The 21,684-nt window shown below is 42.1% G+C and overlaps 1 protein-coding gene and 1 pseudogene across 3 annotated transcripts; one reads left to right on the top strand and one right to left on the bottom strand.

Moving 5' to 3' along the window:
* Positions 1-1,050: 1,050 nt before the first annotated feature.
* LOC135983622 (alcohol dehydrogenase 1B-like) lies at positions 1,051-21,368 on the bottom strand. 3 transcript variants are annotated; one of them, XM_065596375.1, is made up of 3 exons: positions 19,273-19,410; positions 4,727-4,828; positions 1,051-4,220 (listed from the first exon to the last, which is right to left on the bottom strand). In XM_065596375.1, exons 1-3 carry the CDS (start codon positions 19,282-19,284, stop codon positions 4,050-4,052), a joined length of 285 nt encoding a protein of 94 aa, XP_065452447.1. In that variant the 5' UTR covers positions 19,285-19,410; the 3' UTR covers positions 1,051-4,049. The 3 variants fall into 3 exon arrangements, 2 of the variants coding, with proteins under 2 accessions (XP_065452447.1, XP_065452446.1); XM_065596374.1 differs by lacking the exon at positions 19,273-19,410 and adding an exon at positions 18,013-18,256; XR_010601343.1 differs by lacking the exon at positions 19,273-19,410 and adding an exon at positions 21,218-21,368 and having other exon boundaries at positions 1,052-4,220.
* On the top strand, positions 19,374-20,919 carry LOC135983864 (interferon kappa-like; annotated as a pseudogene).
* Positions 21,369-21,684: the final 316 nt, after the last annotated feature.

Here is a 21,684-nt window from a genome sequence, read left to right as displayed (position 1 = left end):
CATCCAACTATTATACATATCAGATTAATTTCCTGTTCCATCTTTAGTTTGTCTCGTTACTTTGTTCCTGTAAGGCAAACTTCTTTAGATCATTTAATCACTCATCCTTTCTGCCCCAGCTTTTGGGTATTTAAGCCAATTCATTTATTTACAGTTTATATTGCCACTATATATATAGTCACCAGACAATCTCAATTAGCAACCAAACAATTCACTCTCATATTATGTTTAAGTCAAAAATTCTTGGGCAAACACCAGCACAGAATATCTTAAAGCTTACTGAGCCATCTGCCTTTCCAGTAAGTCAGGAGGAAAGGCACTATCATTCTAGTATCATGCCACGTTTGTCAGAAGGGGGCCTTTAAAATGCATGAGATAGAAATGTGCCCATATGAGAAGTTAGCCTACCCAAGACCATGAAATGCACGGTGGGTGTGTGGCAAGTTTTCATTAACATTAATTGTACTTTTACATCTTAAAAAGTGCAATGCAAATGTTAACTAATCTTTGTGATCAGCTGTCATTCAATCGCCAAATAATTTTGTTACTTTGCGGGGATGTCTGCAGACCCACTCTAGAGTACACAAACAGGGCAAAATCTACATCTGTGTCTCTGGAATTTTTAACATATAAAAAACCTAATGCCTTAAAATTTTGGAAATATGTAACGAAGGCATGCTACTTTTAATATAATCAAATGTTAACATCTTTTCCAGCAGCTCTACTTTTGCCAACCTTAATTCTGACTTATTGTTGTTGATCTATCTCTGTATAAAGATATTAGTCATTTATTACACAGCTTTTATATTCCACGGAAAGGGAACAGACTATTTGATTACAGTCTGTTTTGCCAAAACAAACTTTATATCAGAGGGGTAGCCGTGTTAGTCTGAATCTGTAAAAAGCAACAGAGGGTCCTGTGGCACCTTTAAGACTAACAGTAGTATTGGGAGCATAAGCTTTCGTGGGTAAGAACCTCACTTCTTCAGATGCACAGAAGTGAGGTTCTTACCCACAAAAGCTTATGCTCCCAATACTACTGTTAGTCTTAAAGGTGCCACAGGACCCTCTGTTGCTTGCTACTCCCAGAAAGAAATGCCCAAACACCCATTTTAACGTATTATACACTTCTCAAAACTTAAAATTCAACAATCAATACAAACAATCCAAGATAAAACTAAGATTCTACTCCATTTTTTATTTTACTGAAACTTATTCAAGAACAGAAGATAGTCACAAATCTATCCTTGTCAAAATTAAAGTTCTTAATATCACCTTATCTATGCTACCATAGCACCATAATAAGGGTAGTTAATTACATGTGGATTAGAACTCCTGGTTTCTTCTTCCAGCTCTGGGAACCTTCTATTATGCTTCAGGGATATTTGATGAGGACATCTGTTTGTCTTTCTGATCAATCAAATTAAAATTCAGCAGCTTCAGACTGACCCACAAATTTGCCTTCAATACTTAAAAATGTTCGGCTGGTCTTTCTTAACTGTCTGGTAGGTTAGGAGCCCATGGTCTTAGTCATCAATAAGGGTAGTACATTACATGAGGATCTGAATTCTTGGTCTTCTCTTTCCCAACTCAGTAAACAGAGATAATTCAACAGCTTCCGACTGGTGCACAAATTTGCCTTTATCAAATTAATAAAATCCTGTGCTATGCATTTACTTGTGCAATACATTTACTAGGAATCCTTGTTATGGAAGCAATGACATGTGCAAGTTTGGACCTTAGTTATAATCATACCTTCGTACTAAAGAAATGTGAGACCTAACGGAACCCCAGCAAACAACATTAGGATTAGACACTATTTTACTGCAATGTCTGACAAAAGAATAAAAACTTTGCCCCAGAATGATGGATTTTGGAAGACCACGGCTACCTTTCCTAACCCAGTCTCAATGGGCAAACATCGAAAGATTTCAGAGGATTATTTGGATAAACACATGCCACACAATGCCTAACTTTAAATGGAAGCTGTCGGGGCTTTCTAGTGCCATATTATCTAGGGCAGGGGTTCTCACGACAAATTTTTTGGTGGTCTCAGTGTACGGCCACCAACTCTTGCTGGTGGCCGCTCTGACAATTTTTCCTAAAATACTTAATTAACTTTAGGAGAAACAAATAAATACGCACATCAAAATCCTTGTGATAAAAGTATTAATATCCCTTTTCACAGCAGACTTACACAGAGTCTCCTGGCAATCCTGGGGACAAATTAAGCCCTGGATGGATAGGCAGCAGGGGCCAGGGGCAATGAGGAGCCAGAGCCTGAGGGATGGGGCACCAGGAAGCAGCCAGGAGATGGGGCCTTGAGGCCCCAGGGCTGAAGCCCGAGCCCCACAACCCCTGGGAAGGTGGGGAACTCACAGGTTGCTTGCTCCTCCATGGTTGTGCCCCAGGTGCCTCCAGAGTGGGGCAGGGCCCAACCCCTGCTGGCAGCCCCAGCAACCAACACCAAGGTGGCACATCCAGAAGCAACATGGAGGGGCAGCTGCTTTGCCCCCCCCCCCCCCCCCAAATCACTGCCCAGGAGGCTGTGGCCACAAGAAAAGCCCCTGGTGGCCACACTTGAGAAAGCAACCAATTTTAGAGAACTGTGACCTGGACTTAGTAATAAGACTGCTGAAAGAAACCTTCCAGTTTTTGTTGCTCCAACCTGATGGAATAGGAGATTGATAGATCTCATTGCCAACTGCCCTCTGAACTGCAGTTAGCACAGACACTTCCCTTTCTTCCTTTGTCTCACAGACCACACCAAAGGTCTGTGCACCCAAAGCAACAACAGAATTCCAAAGTAAAAAGTTGTTCTGATTATTTGCCCAAAAGTACAGCCTGACCCCATTGAAATTACATGGTAGTTAGAATTAAAAGTATTATGTTTATATCAATTCTCTGGACCAAACAATTGTCACACACTCTATGCCAGGCTCAAAAGAAAAGGAGAAAAGAAAAGGTGTTTCTTTGCAGCCAAAACTTGTCCAACAGTTTGCATGCTTATCTGAAGCGTATCCCATGCAATTTGGTCTGGAAATCTGATGGGAATAAGCTTGCTCAGAAGATTTCCAGTCCTTTCTAATTCCAATAAGAATAGAAAAGATGCTTTTGCATTACTGAAGCACTTACATTGCCAGAATAGCCAGGAGGTAGAGAGACATGGGGCTGGGGGTGGGGGGAAGTAAGTAAATATTTTAATCTTTAAAAAATGGTTTGGATTCAGTTCAAGATTCAGATACCGATTTGGTTCATTTAATATTTCATCTTAAACACTCTGCGCAGCTCTCCTCATAGTTCAGAGTTACTGGGAAAAGAGTACAGGCGTTGGTGTCCCATCTTGCAGTGTGCAGAGGAAGATGAGAACCTCCTCCTGGGGCTTTATATTTACCAGCTTTATGGCACAGAGAATATGGTGAAAGACGCAATAAACAATGAAACGGTGTTCTCTGAGAGAATAGGCACAGGAACAAAATGTTTTGTCTGGCAGATGAATTAAGTACATGAATTAAGATAGTATTCAAGTGACACTAGCACAGAAAGCAAGTGTGAAATAAAGTGTGAATTTCAGTACTATCGAAGTCTGATACCTTGCTAAATCAGGGCCCAAGTTATCTAAGCACCTGACTAATAAAGGAGTCACATTGAAATAAATAGGACTATTTATATGCACAAAGCTAGGCACGTTAAAATTCCTTGCTGAACGGAAACCCTAACAAGGGTCTGAACTCAAAATGGTAGCTCACATTTGGTTCCCTTTGAGTGAAATACAAATAAGCACCTCTTTTGAATGCTGGGGAAGGGGAGAGCACTTCATAATCACATAAATAGAAGTGAACAGGCAAAAACTTTTGAAATAGGAAAGATCACTTGGGAGTATAGCAAGAAAGACTTAAACAACATATTTCTCCTCCAAAATATCCTTGACAAGGCCCTGTGAAGGTTGAATGTTGGATTACTTGTTTCCTCTGCAATAAAGGTGTTCATACATGTTAGTGTCTTTGATATTGGAGCAGGGTATGTGAATGCTAGGTGAGAACTACTTATCATTGGTTAGTGCTTGATGCTTTCTTATACCTGGTTTCACACAAGTCACCCCTTCTCCAACGCTCTCTACAATACCAGCTGCTTCGTGGCCAAGAATTATTGGAAAAGCCCACAGTTAATGCACCACTCATGACATGGTCATCTGAGCGACAGATCCCTGTGGCCAAAATCTGTAGGGAAAACAAAGAATATTTCAATACGTAAGGAACCAATTTTTCAGCTTTTACCTGTGTGATATGATATAGAAGAGAAGATATATTTTGTATCCAGAGAAGTGAGTATAACCATAATAAACCTAAGACATGATCCCTAAGACTGCTTATTTATCAGACAGAGATCATAACTTTTAGTGTTTTTGCACAGCAAGTTATGGCCTTTGTCATCCGCCACACTCTTCCATAAATCTTTACTCTTTTTCGGGTCCATGTAGTTGAAAGCTTGTGTCTTTCACCAACAGAAGTTGGTCCAATAGAAGATATTACCTCATCCAGCTTGTCTCTCTAATATTCTGGAACCAACACAGCAGTTTTAAATAGCCTGCATAATTCAATACGAGTTCATCAGATAGCAACCACGCTGGTGGCAATATTTGTAAGATCAAGCCCTACATTTCTATAACACAAACATAACTGGCACCGCTACAGTATGTAATTTACAAAGTTCATCTTTTTCCTACCTTAATGCGAACTTCATGTGCCTTTGGGGGGGCAACTTCCACCTCCTCAATGGAAAATGGTTTCTTAGGCTCCCAGGCAACAGCGGCTTTGCATTTAATGACCTATGAAAACAGCAAGGAAAACAAAATGGCATTTGTGTATGTAGCACCTTCCCCAAGGTGTGGCTCAAGCCTCCTCCCTGGTGCTTTGTACTTAAGAGTTGCTTCTCCCCTCTACTCACCAGGGTTGGGTCTTGGGTTCTTTTTCTGACACCTGGTGCCTTCACCCCAGGTGACTCTTCACCTTGTCCCTTGGGAAAATGAATAATGCTATCTCTGCTGGTAAGCGGTATAAAACCTGTGTAACCCCTTCAGATTTAGACAGTATGGCTGCTTTAAAACCTTGTCCTGAGGCAGAGGAAGTGCTATTGTTTCAAGAAGAGGAAGTGCTGATTGTCCAAGGGAGAGGGAGCTGAAAGAGGACAGGGACGTGTGGGTGTCTGTACAGCAAGCAGACCCCCACATAGCGAAGCAGCTGAGAACCAGCCTGATGCATGCAAGAGACAGAACTGCTGACTTGGGACATCCCAGAATGGGAGCCAGGAGGACCACCATGCCAGTAAGGAATCACCTCAGAAGGACGACAGACTGTATAGGGCCATGAGTACTGAGGCTTATGACTACACTGAGAATATGGAGAAAGGTTGTAGCCAGTTAAGTGGGAGGATTGTCGCTCTGTGAGAGAGGTAGAAGAGGGCACCAGAGGGGAAAGTTTACTGGTGCTGAAGATGACCAGGAACACTCAAGATTCACTGCTGCACTGGAACTCTGCTAAGTATTCCTGAACTCTGAGTCTGGACGCAGTGCTCAACATCTGTCCTTTTATATTGTGATAGCACTGGGCTGCCGGATCTTTGTATTGGATGTAATCATTTTACTTCTCCCCCTATATTTTCCCTTGTTTTTCCTCCATTCATCCTTCTATAAATAAATATTTCCCTTTCCTATATTCATTGTACTATTCCACTGTGCATGTGTTTAGTGTGTGGGGGAGGGGGGGAGAGGAAAGGGGTAGAACAAGTGTCTCTGGGGTGGAAGGGAGTTTCCCTGCTGCATTCGTGCAGGGGCCTGTTCTTGGCCAGAACCCGTCCCACAAAGCAGACTCCGTCTGGGCCACGAGGGCATTACAGTTACGCCCAGTACACAATAAACAATACATTCCAGCAAAGGAATGACACACCCAAAAATAACAACAACACAAAAGGGGACTTTATTTGGAGCTGGAAAATAGGATCTGGGGAAGAAAAAAGTTGGGGTTAACTAAGTATTAAAACATCAGCAAATCAACCAATTCTTCACCTACTAACACTCAAATCTTCACCACCCCTAACTCCCTTCCAGGCACCTTCCCCAGAAGATTGTATGCTAGAAATGAGTCTGGGGACATGTGCAGCAGCACTGTGAACAGTGGCTGGCTTAAACAAAAAGGGTCCTCTTGTGTCCTCATGCTGGGTCAGGCAGGCTCCTCTCCTGGCTTCCTGGTCAGAGTCCTACACTATCACACTGTCTTAAGTACAGTTAGGTGTCTCTGAATCATACTGGTTTTCTAAATTATGTGACTCAAAGGCGTAACTACTTTGTCATCTGTCTGTCCATTAGTTGCAATGAGTGGCTGTGGTTGGTTTGGAATTTTTGAGTCATCTTCTGCATCCACCATCTGTAAGGTTTTCTCTGTTGATTGTTCTTTCTGAGGAACAAACTGCAGACGTTGATGGGTTATGCTGAACAAGTCCTTGCTGATGCCCAGCCATCACACTGACTGGTTGGCCCGTTCACAACATTTAGTTATTCCTCGATGTCCTTCATGGATGAGGTTTAGGATTTCTCCTTTTATTTCATTTGGAATTGCAATTCCCTTTAATTTTGAGTCCACTTGACTCACTTACTTGTACACGCACTGCAAAGTAGTCTCCTGTTACTTCCTTAGTTTCTTTTAGATACTTGAGTCAGCTGCCCCTAATGTAACTTAGAACTTCCTGAAGTTGTAAGTCTGTCAAGATTTCTTTTTGTAGCTTGAGTAGTCTCTCTTCTGACACTGGCCTATATGTGTTCACAGCACCCATGTATGCTTCTACGTCATCTTCGAGCTCATGGGCAGTTGAATGTGATATTGGGCTCCATGACTGAGTGTCTGCTACTACCAAATTTTTCCCAGAAAACACTTAGCTATTGGGTTAAATCTCATTAACCTTAGCAACAGATGGCATTTCAGCAGTGCTTGATCCAGGTCTTTTCCATTAATGAATGTTACAAGTGGTTTATTGTCTTATCAGTGTAAAGAAATCAAGTTTGCACAGAGATTTGTAAAAGTTCTCATATGCTTGCGCATATAATTTTTATGCTTCTGAGAGTGTGCAAGAGCAAAATGCAACCGGTTTCAGAGCCATGTTGTTGCAACAATTCACCACCTAGGCCATAACTGCTTGTATACATACTGACCATTGTGCGTTTGTTAACATTGTTGTACTTGAGAATGGGAGTTGTTGAGATCATTTTTTTTTTCTTTTTGAAGGCAATTTCTTGATTTGGTCCCGTGACGGGGAATACCTGCCCCACACTGGGCTGGAGGGGGTTAATCCCATGCTATGGGCTGAGGTAGCCATGCCCCTTCACACCTGTTGGGCATGCTCCGACTGGAACTTCAGTATAAGAGGGAACAGCTCAGCTCAGTCTGGGCTGGCAAGTTACTAGGGCATTGCAGTGCTGTGCAAGGAGATGCCAGGGCTGCTCTCAAACTTCATACACAAAGTATGGCTTTAGTACACAGAGTCACCATTTATTTTCATTATAGAAAGTTCCAGGCTATTTTAAATAAAACCAATGTCTCTTATAGCATTCCTCATTTGAAGGTGCATTGTCTCTCATTTTGAAGGTCACTGTCCCACATTTTAGAGTCTGCAGCTTCAGAGGTGTGAGTCTGTCACTCCAGGAGCTGGCAAACTCCAGTCTGGGTTTACGTGTGTACAAAATTACTGACACTGGGTCAGATCCTGCATTCCTTTTTTTGTAATCAAAACTCCCAGTGAAGTCTTGAGTGTATATTGGTTTTGGGAGTACTACCAAGAACGCAGGATCGAGTCATTCTGCATAAGTGAGAGGATACACTGAAAGAAGATATCGTATAACAATTTTTCTAGCTCATAGCACTCCTTTTTTACCAGCTTTCTGTCTCAGATGGCCCTCATCAACAAGATTTCTGAACATCTCCCAGTATTATAGCATAGACAAGATAGTGATTTTTCTCTCACCTCCCCCTAGCAAGTAGTTATATGGTTTCTTGTTTTGGTGGGAGGTATTGTCTCCCCCCCCTAAACTGTGATGTCATGGTGGTCAGGCTAGGTCAAAATGCAGTAGCTAAAGGTGCTGAGGTCATCATGATATCACCAAAGAATGAATTCCAGATTCATAGTCAGTTGCTGAGAAAGCTTTGTCTTCTGCACAGACAAATTTCACATTTGAGGCTTTGACCTATTCCTCCAATATCCATGCAGCCTATAAACCCCACTCTTCTCTTTAAAAAATTGCATCCAAAAATACACACACACACACACACCCTAACAAAACCCATGGTAAATATAACCAACTACTTAGCAACTAAATTGTATGTTGCCCTCCTTTCCCCCATATTTTGTTTATTTTAATTCTTTGGCAGGAACCTTGCAAAACATATTTGCAAAATACTATAGAAGTAAGTTAAAAACAAACTTAGGACAAATTTTGTTGGTAAAATTATTGAGGAGGAGAAGTTTAGATACAGCTTCAGGGTTCTAACTGTCGAACCCAGCCAAAATAACTCATTTTTAGATCCTCTCTCTCTACTTCTTTTCATCATTTAAGAAATCAGGCACTTTATCTCCCGTTTGGAAGGAGGCTCTCCCTGCAGCCCCACTTATTTATAATAGGAAGAAGTTAAAGGTTTCGATTTTCAGTCCCTGACTGGGGCTCATTGGTATATAATATGCATGCAGTTGAGCTAGCCCTTTGCAAATGCGAACAGTTGCACCCACATTAGAACAATTACAACACGTGGATCAGCAAACCAGAAACCAAATTCAGTCCCCAAATGTAGATCGATTGATGCAAAACCATTGTTGCGTCTCCCTCGTGCCTTGTTTTGTTCGTTTCTTCTCACTCATTGAGTGGGGCTCTTCCTCACTTCTGTGCTCCTAGTTTTTTGTTTGCTCACTTTCTTCCCACTTTTTTTTCTGTGTTTGTTTTTCTCTCCTACCCTCGTAAAGGCCACACCTCTGCTGCTGCTCTGCACGTAGATCAGGGACTAGACACTAGAACAAAACTAGCCTTACGTAAATCAGGTTAACGCTGCTCCTGGCTGCTCTTGCAGGGCAAGAACACTGAGCAAGGACAGCATCTGGCTCCTCCCCTTGGGCTTGGGCGGGTTTGTCCTTGGGGGAATTTCTAAACTGAAAAGTGGCATGAGAAAATATGGAATTCTTCCATCAACTTCCGACCTTACTAAATGAGGGGAAGACAGAAAAATAAAGATCTTTGATGCTATTTGTAGCAGGGTCAGTCCTGTTCTTGGCAGGACACCAGGAGAACAAGGAATGTGGGGAATTAGGTTGGAAGCCACTCAGCCACATGGACAGAGTAATCCCACAGTTTACATGAAAGTTCCACTTGTTCAATTTAATACGTGCTCAGCTTCATTGTTTGCTAACGAAATATGGCGTCAGAGCTGAGAGTTCTCTGCAGTGTAGCAGCCGGTAGCATGTGCCACGGAACATGGTCTGCAGCCCCCCAGAGCCCTTGATTTTACAGTGATGGAAGGAGGAGTTTGAGCTGTACACAGACCTGGCTGTGCTGGAGGATGACAACAGCAGGAAAGCAAAAGTGTTACGTTACCTTATTGGGAAACAAGGCAGAGGAGATTTGTACCACTCTGAAGCTCATCACTTCCCCAGGCCTCACAGCAGTTCAAGGAGCCCTGGGAAACTATTGCTTCCAAAAGCACAACAAAACTGGGGCGTGACAGAGGTTTTCCACAGAGACCAATGAGGGGCAGGGGATAGACCCGCTATGTAATTGCCTTATGCACAATGGCTGCTACATGCAATTTTGGGGAACTTGACAGACTCCCTGATTCAGGATGGGACGGTCCACGGCACTTATGATCACCGCCTGTGAGAGCAGCTGCTCTGGGAAGGCAATCTCACATTAGACAGACACTATAGTAATGTAGGTCCACATTAGATTTGTGTGAATTATGGTTTTAAATTGAGTGGGGATATTAGCATGAATAGGCCCAAAGCACGTGACCAAAAAGGATGAGATCATGAGAAAGAAAAGTATGAAACTTGTAGTGGCCCTTGGAAATACCAGTGTTATTTTAGCCCAAACCTTAAATAAGGGAATAGAAATAAAACACGGTTAATTGGGTACCAGGTGCAATAATCAGCTACATAAACTCCTTCATTTGGCCTTAGCTAAGGTCTAACAATTGGCAATGATACAGCTGGTTTGTTAAAAGGTAGATATAAAAAAAGTAACAGCTCTTAAAGGGTTCATTGGTAATACCTGCCTGACCAACTTGGAGTCAATCACTATGGGTCTAAGCACCCAGGACTTTAGCCTGTTTGTAAATATCTTGATCAAATGCTTATAAATGTTTTGTTACTGTTTGGATGTAGTAAATTGTTCCTTATTTAGATCAATTTTATAAATACCATTCATCCTTTGGATTTAATAAAGGAATTAATGCTTACATTAGTATTGTGAATTAGTACCCCGCATAAATAATATTTCCAACAGATGCTTACATGGGGAATACAATGGAAACGTCAATACCACAGACGTATGTGCAGTGAGACAGTCAGTCCTGTGTGGTCCCTTGACGAGGAGACCAAAATTATCTCAGACTATGTAACCAGCTGAGTTTGTGGTAAAAACGAGACTCCAGCTCGGCTATATGTTAGCAGTCTCAGGCTGAAAGGACGTGGGATAGGAGTCTGAACATCAATTCTTTGTTTTTAATGTTTATATAAAAATGTTTTGAAAATAGGGAAGATGCATCATTATCAGTGGAACTGGCCTCACACAGCCAATGTTTCCACTGGGAAATTACTGAAGGGACACCAACGGAAGAGGGAATGCAGGGAGCTAGGCTGGAAGCAACTCAGCCGCATGGACAGAGCAGTCCACAGGGTTTAATAAAGTTGCACCTGTTCAATTTAACCTGCATTCCACATCACACTTTATGAATGAAGCACTATTAATGTGAAAAAGGACTGAATAAACAAAGTCTGGACTTGACTTACTCTAATTTATGTTAGATTTTCCTTGGCACCACGTCGGAGAGTTGAGCACTTACCAATCTGCAGGCTTCACATTTTTTAAATAGCAATTTCTTTAGGATTTTTTTTTTAAATGGAGAAACAAAAATAAAGGAAAACAAACCTAAAAAGTTTCAGGCAGAGCTGGAAGTTTTACAAACAAAAAGTTATTTGGAAAAAAAATTAAAAAAGGTTTGTGCAAAACATGTCAATATTGTTAATATTTTACACTTTATGAAAAATGTGAACATTTTAAAAATTGAAAGCAAATATTAAATTTAAAATTTATTATCTATTTTTATAAAATGTTGATAATATTTTGGGGGAGAAATTGAAATACATTTACAAAAATTGGAAAAATGGTTCTATTTTGAAAGAAAAACAAGTTCAACATTTTGAATTTTTTTGCCACACTCCTTTTTGATTTTTCTACCAGGCTTAGTTTCAAGTTTTGATCTAACTAATAAGACAAGACTGGTGGGGCTCAGGAACTGCCATCTGCATAGCTACTGAACGGCTGCTCTTCTCATGCTAGTCTATCAACAGGACTTTCCAGGCTCCATTCTGCTGACCCTGAAGCTATTGAGTGGCTAAAACGTGTGACGTTTACCTCAGCCCTTTAACATTTTTATTGTTTTTTTTTTTAATTGTTTTAACTCACTACTTTATATTTGAACCTTTTCCATCTTTATTGTTCCACTTGTGCATTCACTAATAATTAAGCTTCTAGTAACTACAGTAGATGTGGTTATTCAGTGGAAATACATTAATGTTAAACTATTTTAATGTATGTGCAGTATGTTGAACCATTATAAAAAATGATTGAAGTGTCATGTTTCCCAAGATACTTATTTTCCTAAAATAAGATCTTGAAGTTAAATCCAGGATTCTTGCTGCATGAAATATATTTAAATATTTTAAATTAACTGCGTTTAAAGGGGTCACTGAGTTACTTCTCTGCTGACATTTCCAGAATCACATTTCTGTAAATGATGAAAATTCATTTGAAAGAAAGAGTAGACTTGACACACACACACAAAAAACCAAACTCTTTTTTAAAATTTAAATATCATTGTCTCTTGGACTTTTAAAGTGTGACTACTCCACTTTTAAAAGTTCATTCCATTGTAAAAGATTCTACCTATAGGCATGACTTTTAAAATGGGAAATGCCACTGGAACCAGGAATTACTCTCAAAATATTAGCTGTTTAACTAACATTTTCAAAGTTTCAAACTTTTTTTAATTTGAAAGATTTTGAAATGGATTGTTTGTTTTTATTAAAATCCGTCACTATTTTTTAAAAATTTCTGAAGTTTTTACCTAAAGCATTATTCAAATCATCATCAAAAAGGTTATGGACATTTATTGTTTACTAAAAAGGGGGTTTTCAGCAAATGAAAAAAATTGACTATTTTGACACTTTCTATTAAATAGTCTAAATATTAGAAAGACATGACATTTTTAGTGAAAAAAAGAATGTCTATGTCAAAAGATTGCATGGAATTTTTTTTTAAAAAAAAAGAACTTTTCAATGAAAAACTTGGTTACTAGCATCACTAAAATTAAAATGGACTTTTTAAGCATGCACACTATAGAAGCTAGCTAGTGTAATTACGGAAAATACCACAACATTCAAAAATAAGCAACTTTAGCCCCAATCGTGCAAAGATTTAAGCACATGCTTAACTTTAAACACTGTGACTGGTCTCATTGAGAGCACTAGGATGACTCACATGGCAGAATATTGCCATTGACATCAGTAGCAGCAGGATCAAGCCCACAGTCCACCAAGTTAAGCGCATGTATATGTTTTTGCAGGACTGGGCCTTTATATATATATATAATGCTGCCAAGCTCATCCCAAGGCTTCACTGAACCCTGACAAATGCACAGCTGAAAACCGGGCCGGCTCAGCTGTGTGTTAGTGTTAAGAGATGTTAAGTTTATAAGAATGTCTTTAGACCTGATGAAATGTTTGTAGGATGTACTGATCTCACTTATAACCTCCATATCCCATGGTATAAAGTTATATTGAATGTTTGCATGTAAATCTCTAACTGCGTAACTCAAACAGGAAAGCAGCATCAATTAACGTAAAGTGCTGGTCCTTCACACAAGAAGGGCCATTGAAACCAAATAAGCCGCTGTGAAACATTAAAAGGCCAGAGACTTTGTTGACTGTGTCCTCCTCTCACACGCCCACCCATGAAGAAGAGATGGGCGCAAACACTTGTCCTATGAGTCTGAACTCAGGGAGAAAGATATAAAAATCCCTGACCAGAAGGAACTGCATCACTCTGGTGCTTGGCATTCAGAGAGGGCAATATTTCTACACATAAGCAAAGGATCCTCAAGCTGCTTAGCTTGGATTAGCTCTCAAGAACACAGAATGCAGATCACAGCCGCGTCTATTGCCCTTTGGAACCGAAGATGGTAACTCATTTGTTCACCTGCTTTAACTTTGTAAATAACATTTCTTTTTTTAGTTAATAAACCTTTAGTTAGCTTATTATAGGATTGGCTACAAGTATTGTCTTTTGGTGTGAGGTCTAAGGTGCAATTGACCTGAGGTAAGTGACTGGTCGTAACCTGAATATCGCTTGTGATTTTTTTAGTGTAAGGGACCATCTATCACAAAGGCAAGTTTGCCCAAGTGGCAATACAGACTGGGTTACGCCAGGAGACTATCTGTAACTCCATGGGTAGGTTGCTATAGCGCTTGGAGTTCACGCTTCTTGGTTGGTGAAATCTAAGTGTAGAACTCCCAACCAATTTGGGGTTTGAGCCCTGCTTCCTCACAGTCTGCCCTGAGGTTGTCACTCATGCTCGTCAGCTACTCCAGACAGCTTGACAAATGCAAAAGGATTTTATCATCAGAGCGGTGAGAAAAATACCAATTTTTGCTTAACAAAAATACAAAATAAGAAACATTTCCAATTAGTAATAAATCCTATTATCTTAACAAAAAAAATTAAGTTCTACAAAATAATAGCCGAGTGCAACAAAATAGTCCAGCCCCAGCACACTGACTCAAGATGGGAATGACTGTATTCTTTATAGAGACAGACCTAATAAAAGTGCTCCATGAGGTCTGCAAGTTCACATGTCAGACATAAGGATGTCCAACATCAATTTACATCTGAGGTCGAATATCACATTTTAAATAGAGATACAGGGCACAAGTGGGGGGGGGGGGGAAAGCTTTTATACTTTGGTCTTACATAGTATTCCATTTACCATGTGGTGATATGGATTTCACAACCTGCAAAGGGCAAACTTCCTGCACAGTTTGTGAATAAAAGTGTAGCCAAAACCTCCAAACTATGAATTACAAATTCCTAACACAAACAAATATATTTGAACCCAATTCTTTCTGTATAAGTACATAAGGCTCCCTCTGAAGAAGTCCCACGGAGGTCAGTGGGAGCCCTAGGCAGGGGCGGCTCTAGGCACCAGCACACCAAGTGCGTGCCTGGGGCAGCAAGCCCCGGGGGGGCGGCCTGCCGGTCGCCGTGAGGCCGGTAGTCAGGGAGGGAGCCTTCGGCGGCAAGCCTGCGGGAGGTCCGCCGGTCCCGCGGCTTTGGCAGCAATTCGGCGGCGGGTACGCCGAAGCCGCAGGACCGGCGGACCTCCTCCAGGCATGCCGCCAAATCCGCGTTACCAGCCAGACCTCCCACAGCCGCCTGACTGCCGTGCTTGGGGTGGCAAAATACATAGAGCCGCCCCTGGTATTAACATGTGGGGACTCCCTGATTGCTGTAAGTGCAGATAGCATTCCAGCCATGTGCACACAGACTGGCTTCCCATCGCCACCTCTAAACATCCCTCCTGCAACCTGTGCTCCTCCCTCCCAGTTCCATAAAGGTTGCTGCAGCCATCAGCCCTTCAAATCCCCACCATCAAGCAGGTTTCAGTGTGCCCAGTCTCACTCTCCCCCACTAATCAAGCTTGCAAGGGCCTGCTTTACCCCCCTCCATCAATCAGGCTTGCATGCACCTGTCCCTTTATCCCTGTCAATCAAGCTTGTGTACACTCAGCTGACAAATTTCAACTCCCAGGCTTGTAAACATTAGCCCATTTATCCCTATGTCACAAATCTCTCTGAGCTCCCCTTCTTGGCAGTTCACCAGACACTGAATCCCCCTTGGACTTTCAGATTCCCTGGGTCTCAGTAGGTGGCAGAACTATTTCTTCCCTTGGCCTCCCTGGCACATTTCCTAGGCCCTGACTCTCACTCTATTACTTCTTCATGGAAATAGAATCCTGCAGCCTATCAGCCTTAGGCCCTCATAGGGCGACCAGACAGCAAGTGTGAAAAATCGGGATGGGGTGGGGGCGATAGGAGCCTATATAAGAAAAAGACCCAAAAATCAGGAGTCCCTATAAAATTGGGACATCTGGTCACCCTAGGCCCTCAGGACCAGCATGACACCCAAAATATTTTCATAGCTTAACATGTCTTCTATCAGAAATACACCTATAGGTGTGAGCCTTCTTGTTTACGTCTTCAAAGGACCATATGGTAGGTGTAGCCTAGAAGACCCAGGCACTTTGCACAGGATTCTAACACCCTATTGCTCTTTTCCTAATGACACGAGAAATGCACAGATTTATACAAAAATAGTAAACCCGACATGAAACTCCCTGTCTCAGTTTCCTCCACACTTCAGGCCATTTTATGGGCCTGGATCATGGTCACTTGGGGCCACCCTACATCCTTCTGTTGCAGTGCATCACTTATACTGACTAAACACAAGTATTGACTAAAAATTACCCTAACTCCAAAATTTAAAAACATGGCACTAAAGCTGCCTGCTGGATCAGATCTAGTGAGGATCCACCTTTCCCCCACGTTTTCGGTAGGTAGATAGTGTTTATGGAGAGCTATCAGTCAACAATAGCACTACAACACAAATTTCAGCCATAGCCTAAACATCGGAGGCTTATGAAAAATGTCTGTCCCTTTGTAAACATTTTCAGAAATATTTGTACGTGTGAGTTTTTGTTCAAAAAGAAAATTTGGGTAAAGACAAAGTTTAACGAGTACATTTGTAACTACACATTTTAAAGAGGATTCTCTCCAGAAAAGTTCACGTAGTCATCTTGAAAGCAGTTTGGAATTCAAAGGCAACAAATCAGGGAAGAGACAATTACATCGACTCAGGTGAACCATCATACAGAACAAGTAGTAAATTATGAATAGGGAATAGTCATAGCAAATATGTGGTGAGAAGATCCTGAGCAATCAGAGAGCAGAATGCAAGCCATTTGTCAAATCATATTAAATAAACACATTAACAAAATCTGAATTTATTTGCAGGTTATTTGCAAATAGGAAAAGGTGCCAAATTAATCTCTAATTATACATTCAAATAAAGATGGCTGACATATAGAGGAGAAAAAAATCCCCAAAAAGTTTTCTGCTCTTTTTAATTGAAATTTAAATATACAGTATTTCATCAAATTCTAGTAAATATTTCACACAGCTGAGTCTGTATCTAATCTTTCCCAGAAACCAGGCTAATTGCTGATGCAAGTATATCGAAAGACTGTCTTTACTTCCATTGTTTTCTTACTTTAACTTTTCTTGTTAGGGTTCAGATTTTTAAATTTCTCTCTCGCTCATAAATATTCCCTCCTAAGCTTCAACTTGCCATGAAATGCACATGAAAAACTCCCATGGGAGACTGGGGTGTATAAGCCATGGGTCCTGTATTCAGTATTTCTATACACACACACACACACACACACACACACACACACAAAAAACGTCATTCTTTAAAGTGACACTTCCAAGTAGTTTGGGCACAAACTCTGCATTATGATAAAAGAAAGCACCTGAGGAGATGGGGGAGAGATGTGACAGAATTAATAAACAGAAATATTCTTATTATATTTTCTTCCTTTCCTTTTTAAAATTAATATAAACATTTTCAATTTTTGGATTGAAAATCATTCCCCCTTTACTGATGGAAACTCCAACATGACAGCCTAGTGCTATGGCATGAAAAAAAGAAAGTGAAACTGGCTACATAATGTGTAGCTCATTCAACAGACCACTTAAGTTTCAGTGTTTAAGCCTAAAAACACACATTGAAATAAGAAAAAAAGCACAAATGGTGAAAAGTCAATCACATTTGAAACTATAAACCTCATTCATTTATCTCAGGCTCTCTAGCATATTTATTACCTACCACATCATTTTTGGACAACTCCCTTCCATGTCACTACACCACATCACAACTACTCAGAAGTGCCCAACAAGACAACATGTTCATACAATTCAACCGAGCCTGTTCCTCAGCTTTTTCCACAGCTGGTATCAGGTTCCTAAGTAAAGCTCCCCATTTCTCAGTGCCAGCACCGGCTCTAGGTTTTTTGCTGCCCCAAGCAAAAAAAAAAATTTTGTCTGCCCCCTTTTTTGTCTTTTACACATTTGCTCTTTGCAATTTTGTTTTGTTCCTATTATTTAGGAAACTGGAGAGAAGATGCAGGGTTGCATGGAAAGACACTGGTCAGTAGAAGAGTAATGTAGGATTTTAATGTTGTCGGTGAGCTTATCACAGAGTGAGACTTTCTGTGTTTAAACGTACGTGTATTATTGTGAGATGCCTCTGACGTTGCAAGATGAAAAAGCAGCAGAGATTGATCCTGGGTTACTGGAGCACACCAAAGCACCTCGGGTGCTAGAGAGGGGAAAGCGTAGGGAGAAAAACTTAAGGCTCTTTGGATCCGCTTCTCATCCTGAGTCAACTCCTTCCGGTGACCGTTTTCTCAGCCCCAGACACCCCCCCCCCCCCCCAGCCAGGCTTGCGGCTCAGATCACAGCCTGGAGAACAAAAGCCACAACCAGGGACGGGGCTAAAGAGCAGATGTGTGCACAGTGCGGGGGAGGGGGGGGGAGGAGTGGGTGAAGTTCTGTCCAGCGGCGCGAACGGCCTGGATGTAGAAATACCTGACGGGCATCATGAGCTCCGCTTCCGGACCGGGACTCCAAACCAGGCTCTTCTCTGCACTGACAGAGGCTGGAGGAGCCTCCGCCACTTGCAAGAGCAGCAGGAGGAGAAGCTGCAGTGGCAAAACCTCTCCCAGCAGCAGCTGCTGCCATGATGGGAGTACAGAGGCACAGCTGCGCCCCATCCTCCTGCCCGGCGCAGAGGTACTGGGGGATTATCCCCCTCTGCGCGCGCTCCACCAGCCAGTTCCTCACCCAGTCGCATGGCGCCCTACTTTGATGGTCGCATGGCAAAAAGTGCACCTAGTTGCAAAAAAGAGGAGGGTTGCTATTCCTGTCCTCACACGGGCTCCCAGCCAAAAAAAAAAAAAAAGCAGGGGGGCGGAGTGCCACCCCTTTGAAAGTGCCGCCCCAAGCACATGCTTGGAGTGCTGGTACCTAGAGCCGGCCCTGCTCAGTGTCCTCTGTCCATCCTCTGGTAATCCCTACAAACAAGGTTTTTCCTCCCTCATTTTTCAAATGGTCAGGAAATTGCATGAGATTAATAGCTGTCTGGCCCCAATCTCCCACAGGAATTCTTTCCATGCCTTATCAAATTTTCAGAGGTCCCTACAGCATTACTCCCTCTTAAAGCTTGGAAGGAAGGAAGGAGACAGCTAGAACATAGCAGGTTTTTAGGATTTTCAGTGTCACACAAGATAGGGAAAAGAACGAGGCGTACTTGTGGTGACTGATACAGACTAACACAGCTACCACGCTGAAATCTGTCAAGATGGGGAAAGTTTTCCATCTTCTGGCAAAATGAAGGAACAGCAGCTTTACACATCACTCCACTGCTCTTGTCTGCAGGGTCTAGCAAGAAGCAGCTCTGCATTAGTTCACCCCCTCCCCGCATCTTCCCAAATTCATTATCATCACTTCAATGCACGGATATTCTTACTAAGGTAACAGACAGTCATACCCAACAATGCTAGTTACAGGTACTTGGGAGTAGACAGACAGGTCCCTACTCTAACCTGTAACTGTCTGACAACTGTGAGTCATCATACTCTTCTTACCCTTTACATTTTCTTTATCTAATGGGGAAGGGAGGAACCTAAAGAAAGAAATGTACGGTTTTATTAATATTTAAAAAGGGACTCTTTTTGGTTTTGATCTTCTGATTGGATGTTCACTTCCTTAACTAAAAAGTAGGAAACTGAAAGTAAAAAGAAAACTAGAAAGTGAGGAAAGAAAAACCTTCTCCTACAGAATACTTACATTCAGAGACATGGGTCTAAAACACAGAATTCTATGAAAGACCTTGAACGGGCACCAGTTGCTCAAATTCTGCACTAACACAGGGAATCTAAGACATCATCATGATCAGGAGGAGTTTGCTGCAATTTTGGCTTATGCTGGTCTTCTCCATTGAAATCTCATGTCCAGATTGTAACAGGCTTCATGTTCTACAAACCAGAATGAACAGTGAGAGTTTAGAGCGTCTGGAGAAAATGGGTGGAAACTTTCCCTTCCAATGTCTAAATGAAAGGACAGCTTTCAAGCCCAGAGATCTGACTGTCCCAGCAAAAGAATACCAAGGTGTGACGTTATTGATATAGTAACAATTTTGTGTAGTAACAATTTTGTAGTTGAAGTTATGAATATTGGCTCTATACTGTCTGTATTTCAAACTTATGCTATGCTTCTGGGAGACATCCCAGACAAGTTGGTGTTAGCTCTGCCTAGCTCTGCCTAGCCTGCTTGATGGCCCATTAAGAAACCTTTAGATTCTGAAGGATTGGCAACAGCGTGATTTATGGGCAAGATCTGATTTGTATATTGACCTGGATCTGGGGCTTGGTTCTTTGGGATCAAGAGAACCGTTTTTCTTTTATTGGGGTATTGGTTTTCATAACCATTTGTCCCCATAACAAGTGGCACTGGTGGGGATACTGGGAAACTGGAGTGTCTTAGGGAATTGCTTGTGTGACTTGTGGTTAGCTAGTGGGGTGAGACCAAAGTCTTCACTGTCTGGCTGGTTTGGTTTGCCTTAGAGGTGGAAAAACCCCAGCCTAGGGCTGTAACTGCCCTGTTTGAGCAATTTGTCCTGAATTGGCAGTCTCAGTTGGGTCCCGCCAGAACCACATCATTACACAAGGTAGTGTGGAAGCAGAGAAAGAACTGACAGGAAGGAGATGCAATGCATGACAGTTCGTTAGCAAGAGTTAGGCTAACTGTAACCCTAATAACGCGAGATTTGTAGAAGCGAGGAATGTGTGAGGCGAGTGGGAAAGAACTGTGTGAGAAGTTGCTGCGACCTTGTGTAGATAATATGGAATGTAGACTAAGAGTCTACATTAGTGAGCAAAACAAGATATCAGAATGACCTATGTATAAACAAAATGCAACTGTTGCTCATTATTGTCTGTAACAAAAGGTATAAATGCTTGCTGTAATTGTTTACCTGTTGAGAGACCTGCTTAGCTCTCTCCCTCTGCGCAATTGTGAGAGTTAATAAAGCATCTGACTTGCTGTACCTAAACAAATAGTGAGAACTCTGTTTTTCTCCGACAGTAGCCATCCAAGATCCTCCAAGAGCGCTTCCATATCTTTAACAATCTCACCCAAGCTCCCTGGAATGGGACTTCCATAAAGGAATTCCAAAATGGACTTCACCAGCAGATTGAGAAGCTGGAGACGTGTTCGAGTGCTGAGATGGAAAAGGAGATAACCTACCCCGGAAATGAGAACCTCCTGCTCACTAGCCTGAAACTGAAGAGATACTTCCAGACAATAGACGATTTCCTGAAAGAAAAGCAATACAGCCTATATGCCCGGGAGATCATCCGTGCGGAAATATCCAGATGTCTTCTAATTCTCGACATTCTCTAGGAAAAAGACTTTTTCCTAGAGAAACTCAAATAATATTCTATGAATAAAACAGCTGAAGAGAGATGGGTCATAATTTTATAATTCCTATTACATAGGGCCCAATCTTTCTCCCATAGGAATTTTACCAATACAGCTATTTCAAACTCATGTTAATAAAACTGTTTTAGAGTAGCATATAGTTTAGTGCTTCCTTACCACACACACAATGTTCTATATGAAAAATATACAAATATATCATAATTGATAACTAATGACAAAATATCATCCGTTGATAATTAACCATACCAAATAGAACTTTGCCCAGTAAGCATCTGTAGAGGAGCAGACTCACCCCTGCAGTGCCTCCTGCTGGTGACTTCCGGGAATTAGCTTGTTCCAGCTCCGGAGCGCCCTCTGCAGGGCAGCGATCCGCCTGTCCTCTGGCCCCCGTGTCCCTCCCTGGACCCCGATGCCCTTTTACCTGGGGTGCTGCCCCCTGGCAGTACCCCCCCTTAGGGTCTCCCCCTCCCAGGGGAACCCCCACCCACTATCCCCACTTTGCCTCAGTCTTGGCTACTGCCCAGTCTCCATCTAGCCCCCGTTCACTGGGGCAGATTGCAGTATAAGCCACTCATCACAGGCAAAGGGGTTCAGACCTGCTGCCTCTGCCTACCCAGGGGCTGCCCCCTGCAACCAGGGCCGGCTCCAGGCACCAGCTGAACAAGCAGGTGCTTGGGGCTGCCAAGGGAGAGGGGCGGCACCTGCGGCAATTCAGGGTGGCAGGTCCCTCACTCCCTCTAGGAGCGAAGGACCTGCTGC

The sequence above is a fragment of the Chrysemys picta genome, chromosome 5 (assembly GCF_011386835.1).
Source record: "Chrysemys picta bellii isolate R12L10 chromosome 5, ASM1138683v2, whole genome shotgun sequence".
In the NCBI taxonomy this organism is placed as follows: Eukaryota; Metazoa; Chordata; order Testudines; family Emydidae; genus Chrysemys; species Chrysemys picta.
Note: the sequence above shows the minus strand (reverse complement) of the source record. Positions and strands in the feature narration are given on the sequence as shown.

Excerpts from the sequence above, each read along its gene's own strand:
- LOC135983622 (XM_065596374.1), bottom strand. The coding sequence starts at position 18,165 with ATGGCAGCAGCTGCTGCTGGGAGAGGTTTTGCCACTGCAGCTTCTCCT. Across the intron at positions 4,829-18,012 it reads GAGCTCATGATGCCCGTCAG|GTCATTAAATGCAAAGCCGC; the intron begins GTATTTCTACAT and ends CTGTTTTCATAG. Across the intron at positions 4,221-4,726 it reads CACATGAAGTTCGCATTAAG|ATTTTGGCCACAGGGATCTG; the intron begins GTAGGAAAAAGA and ends TTTTCCCTACAG.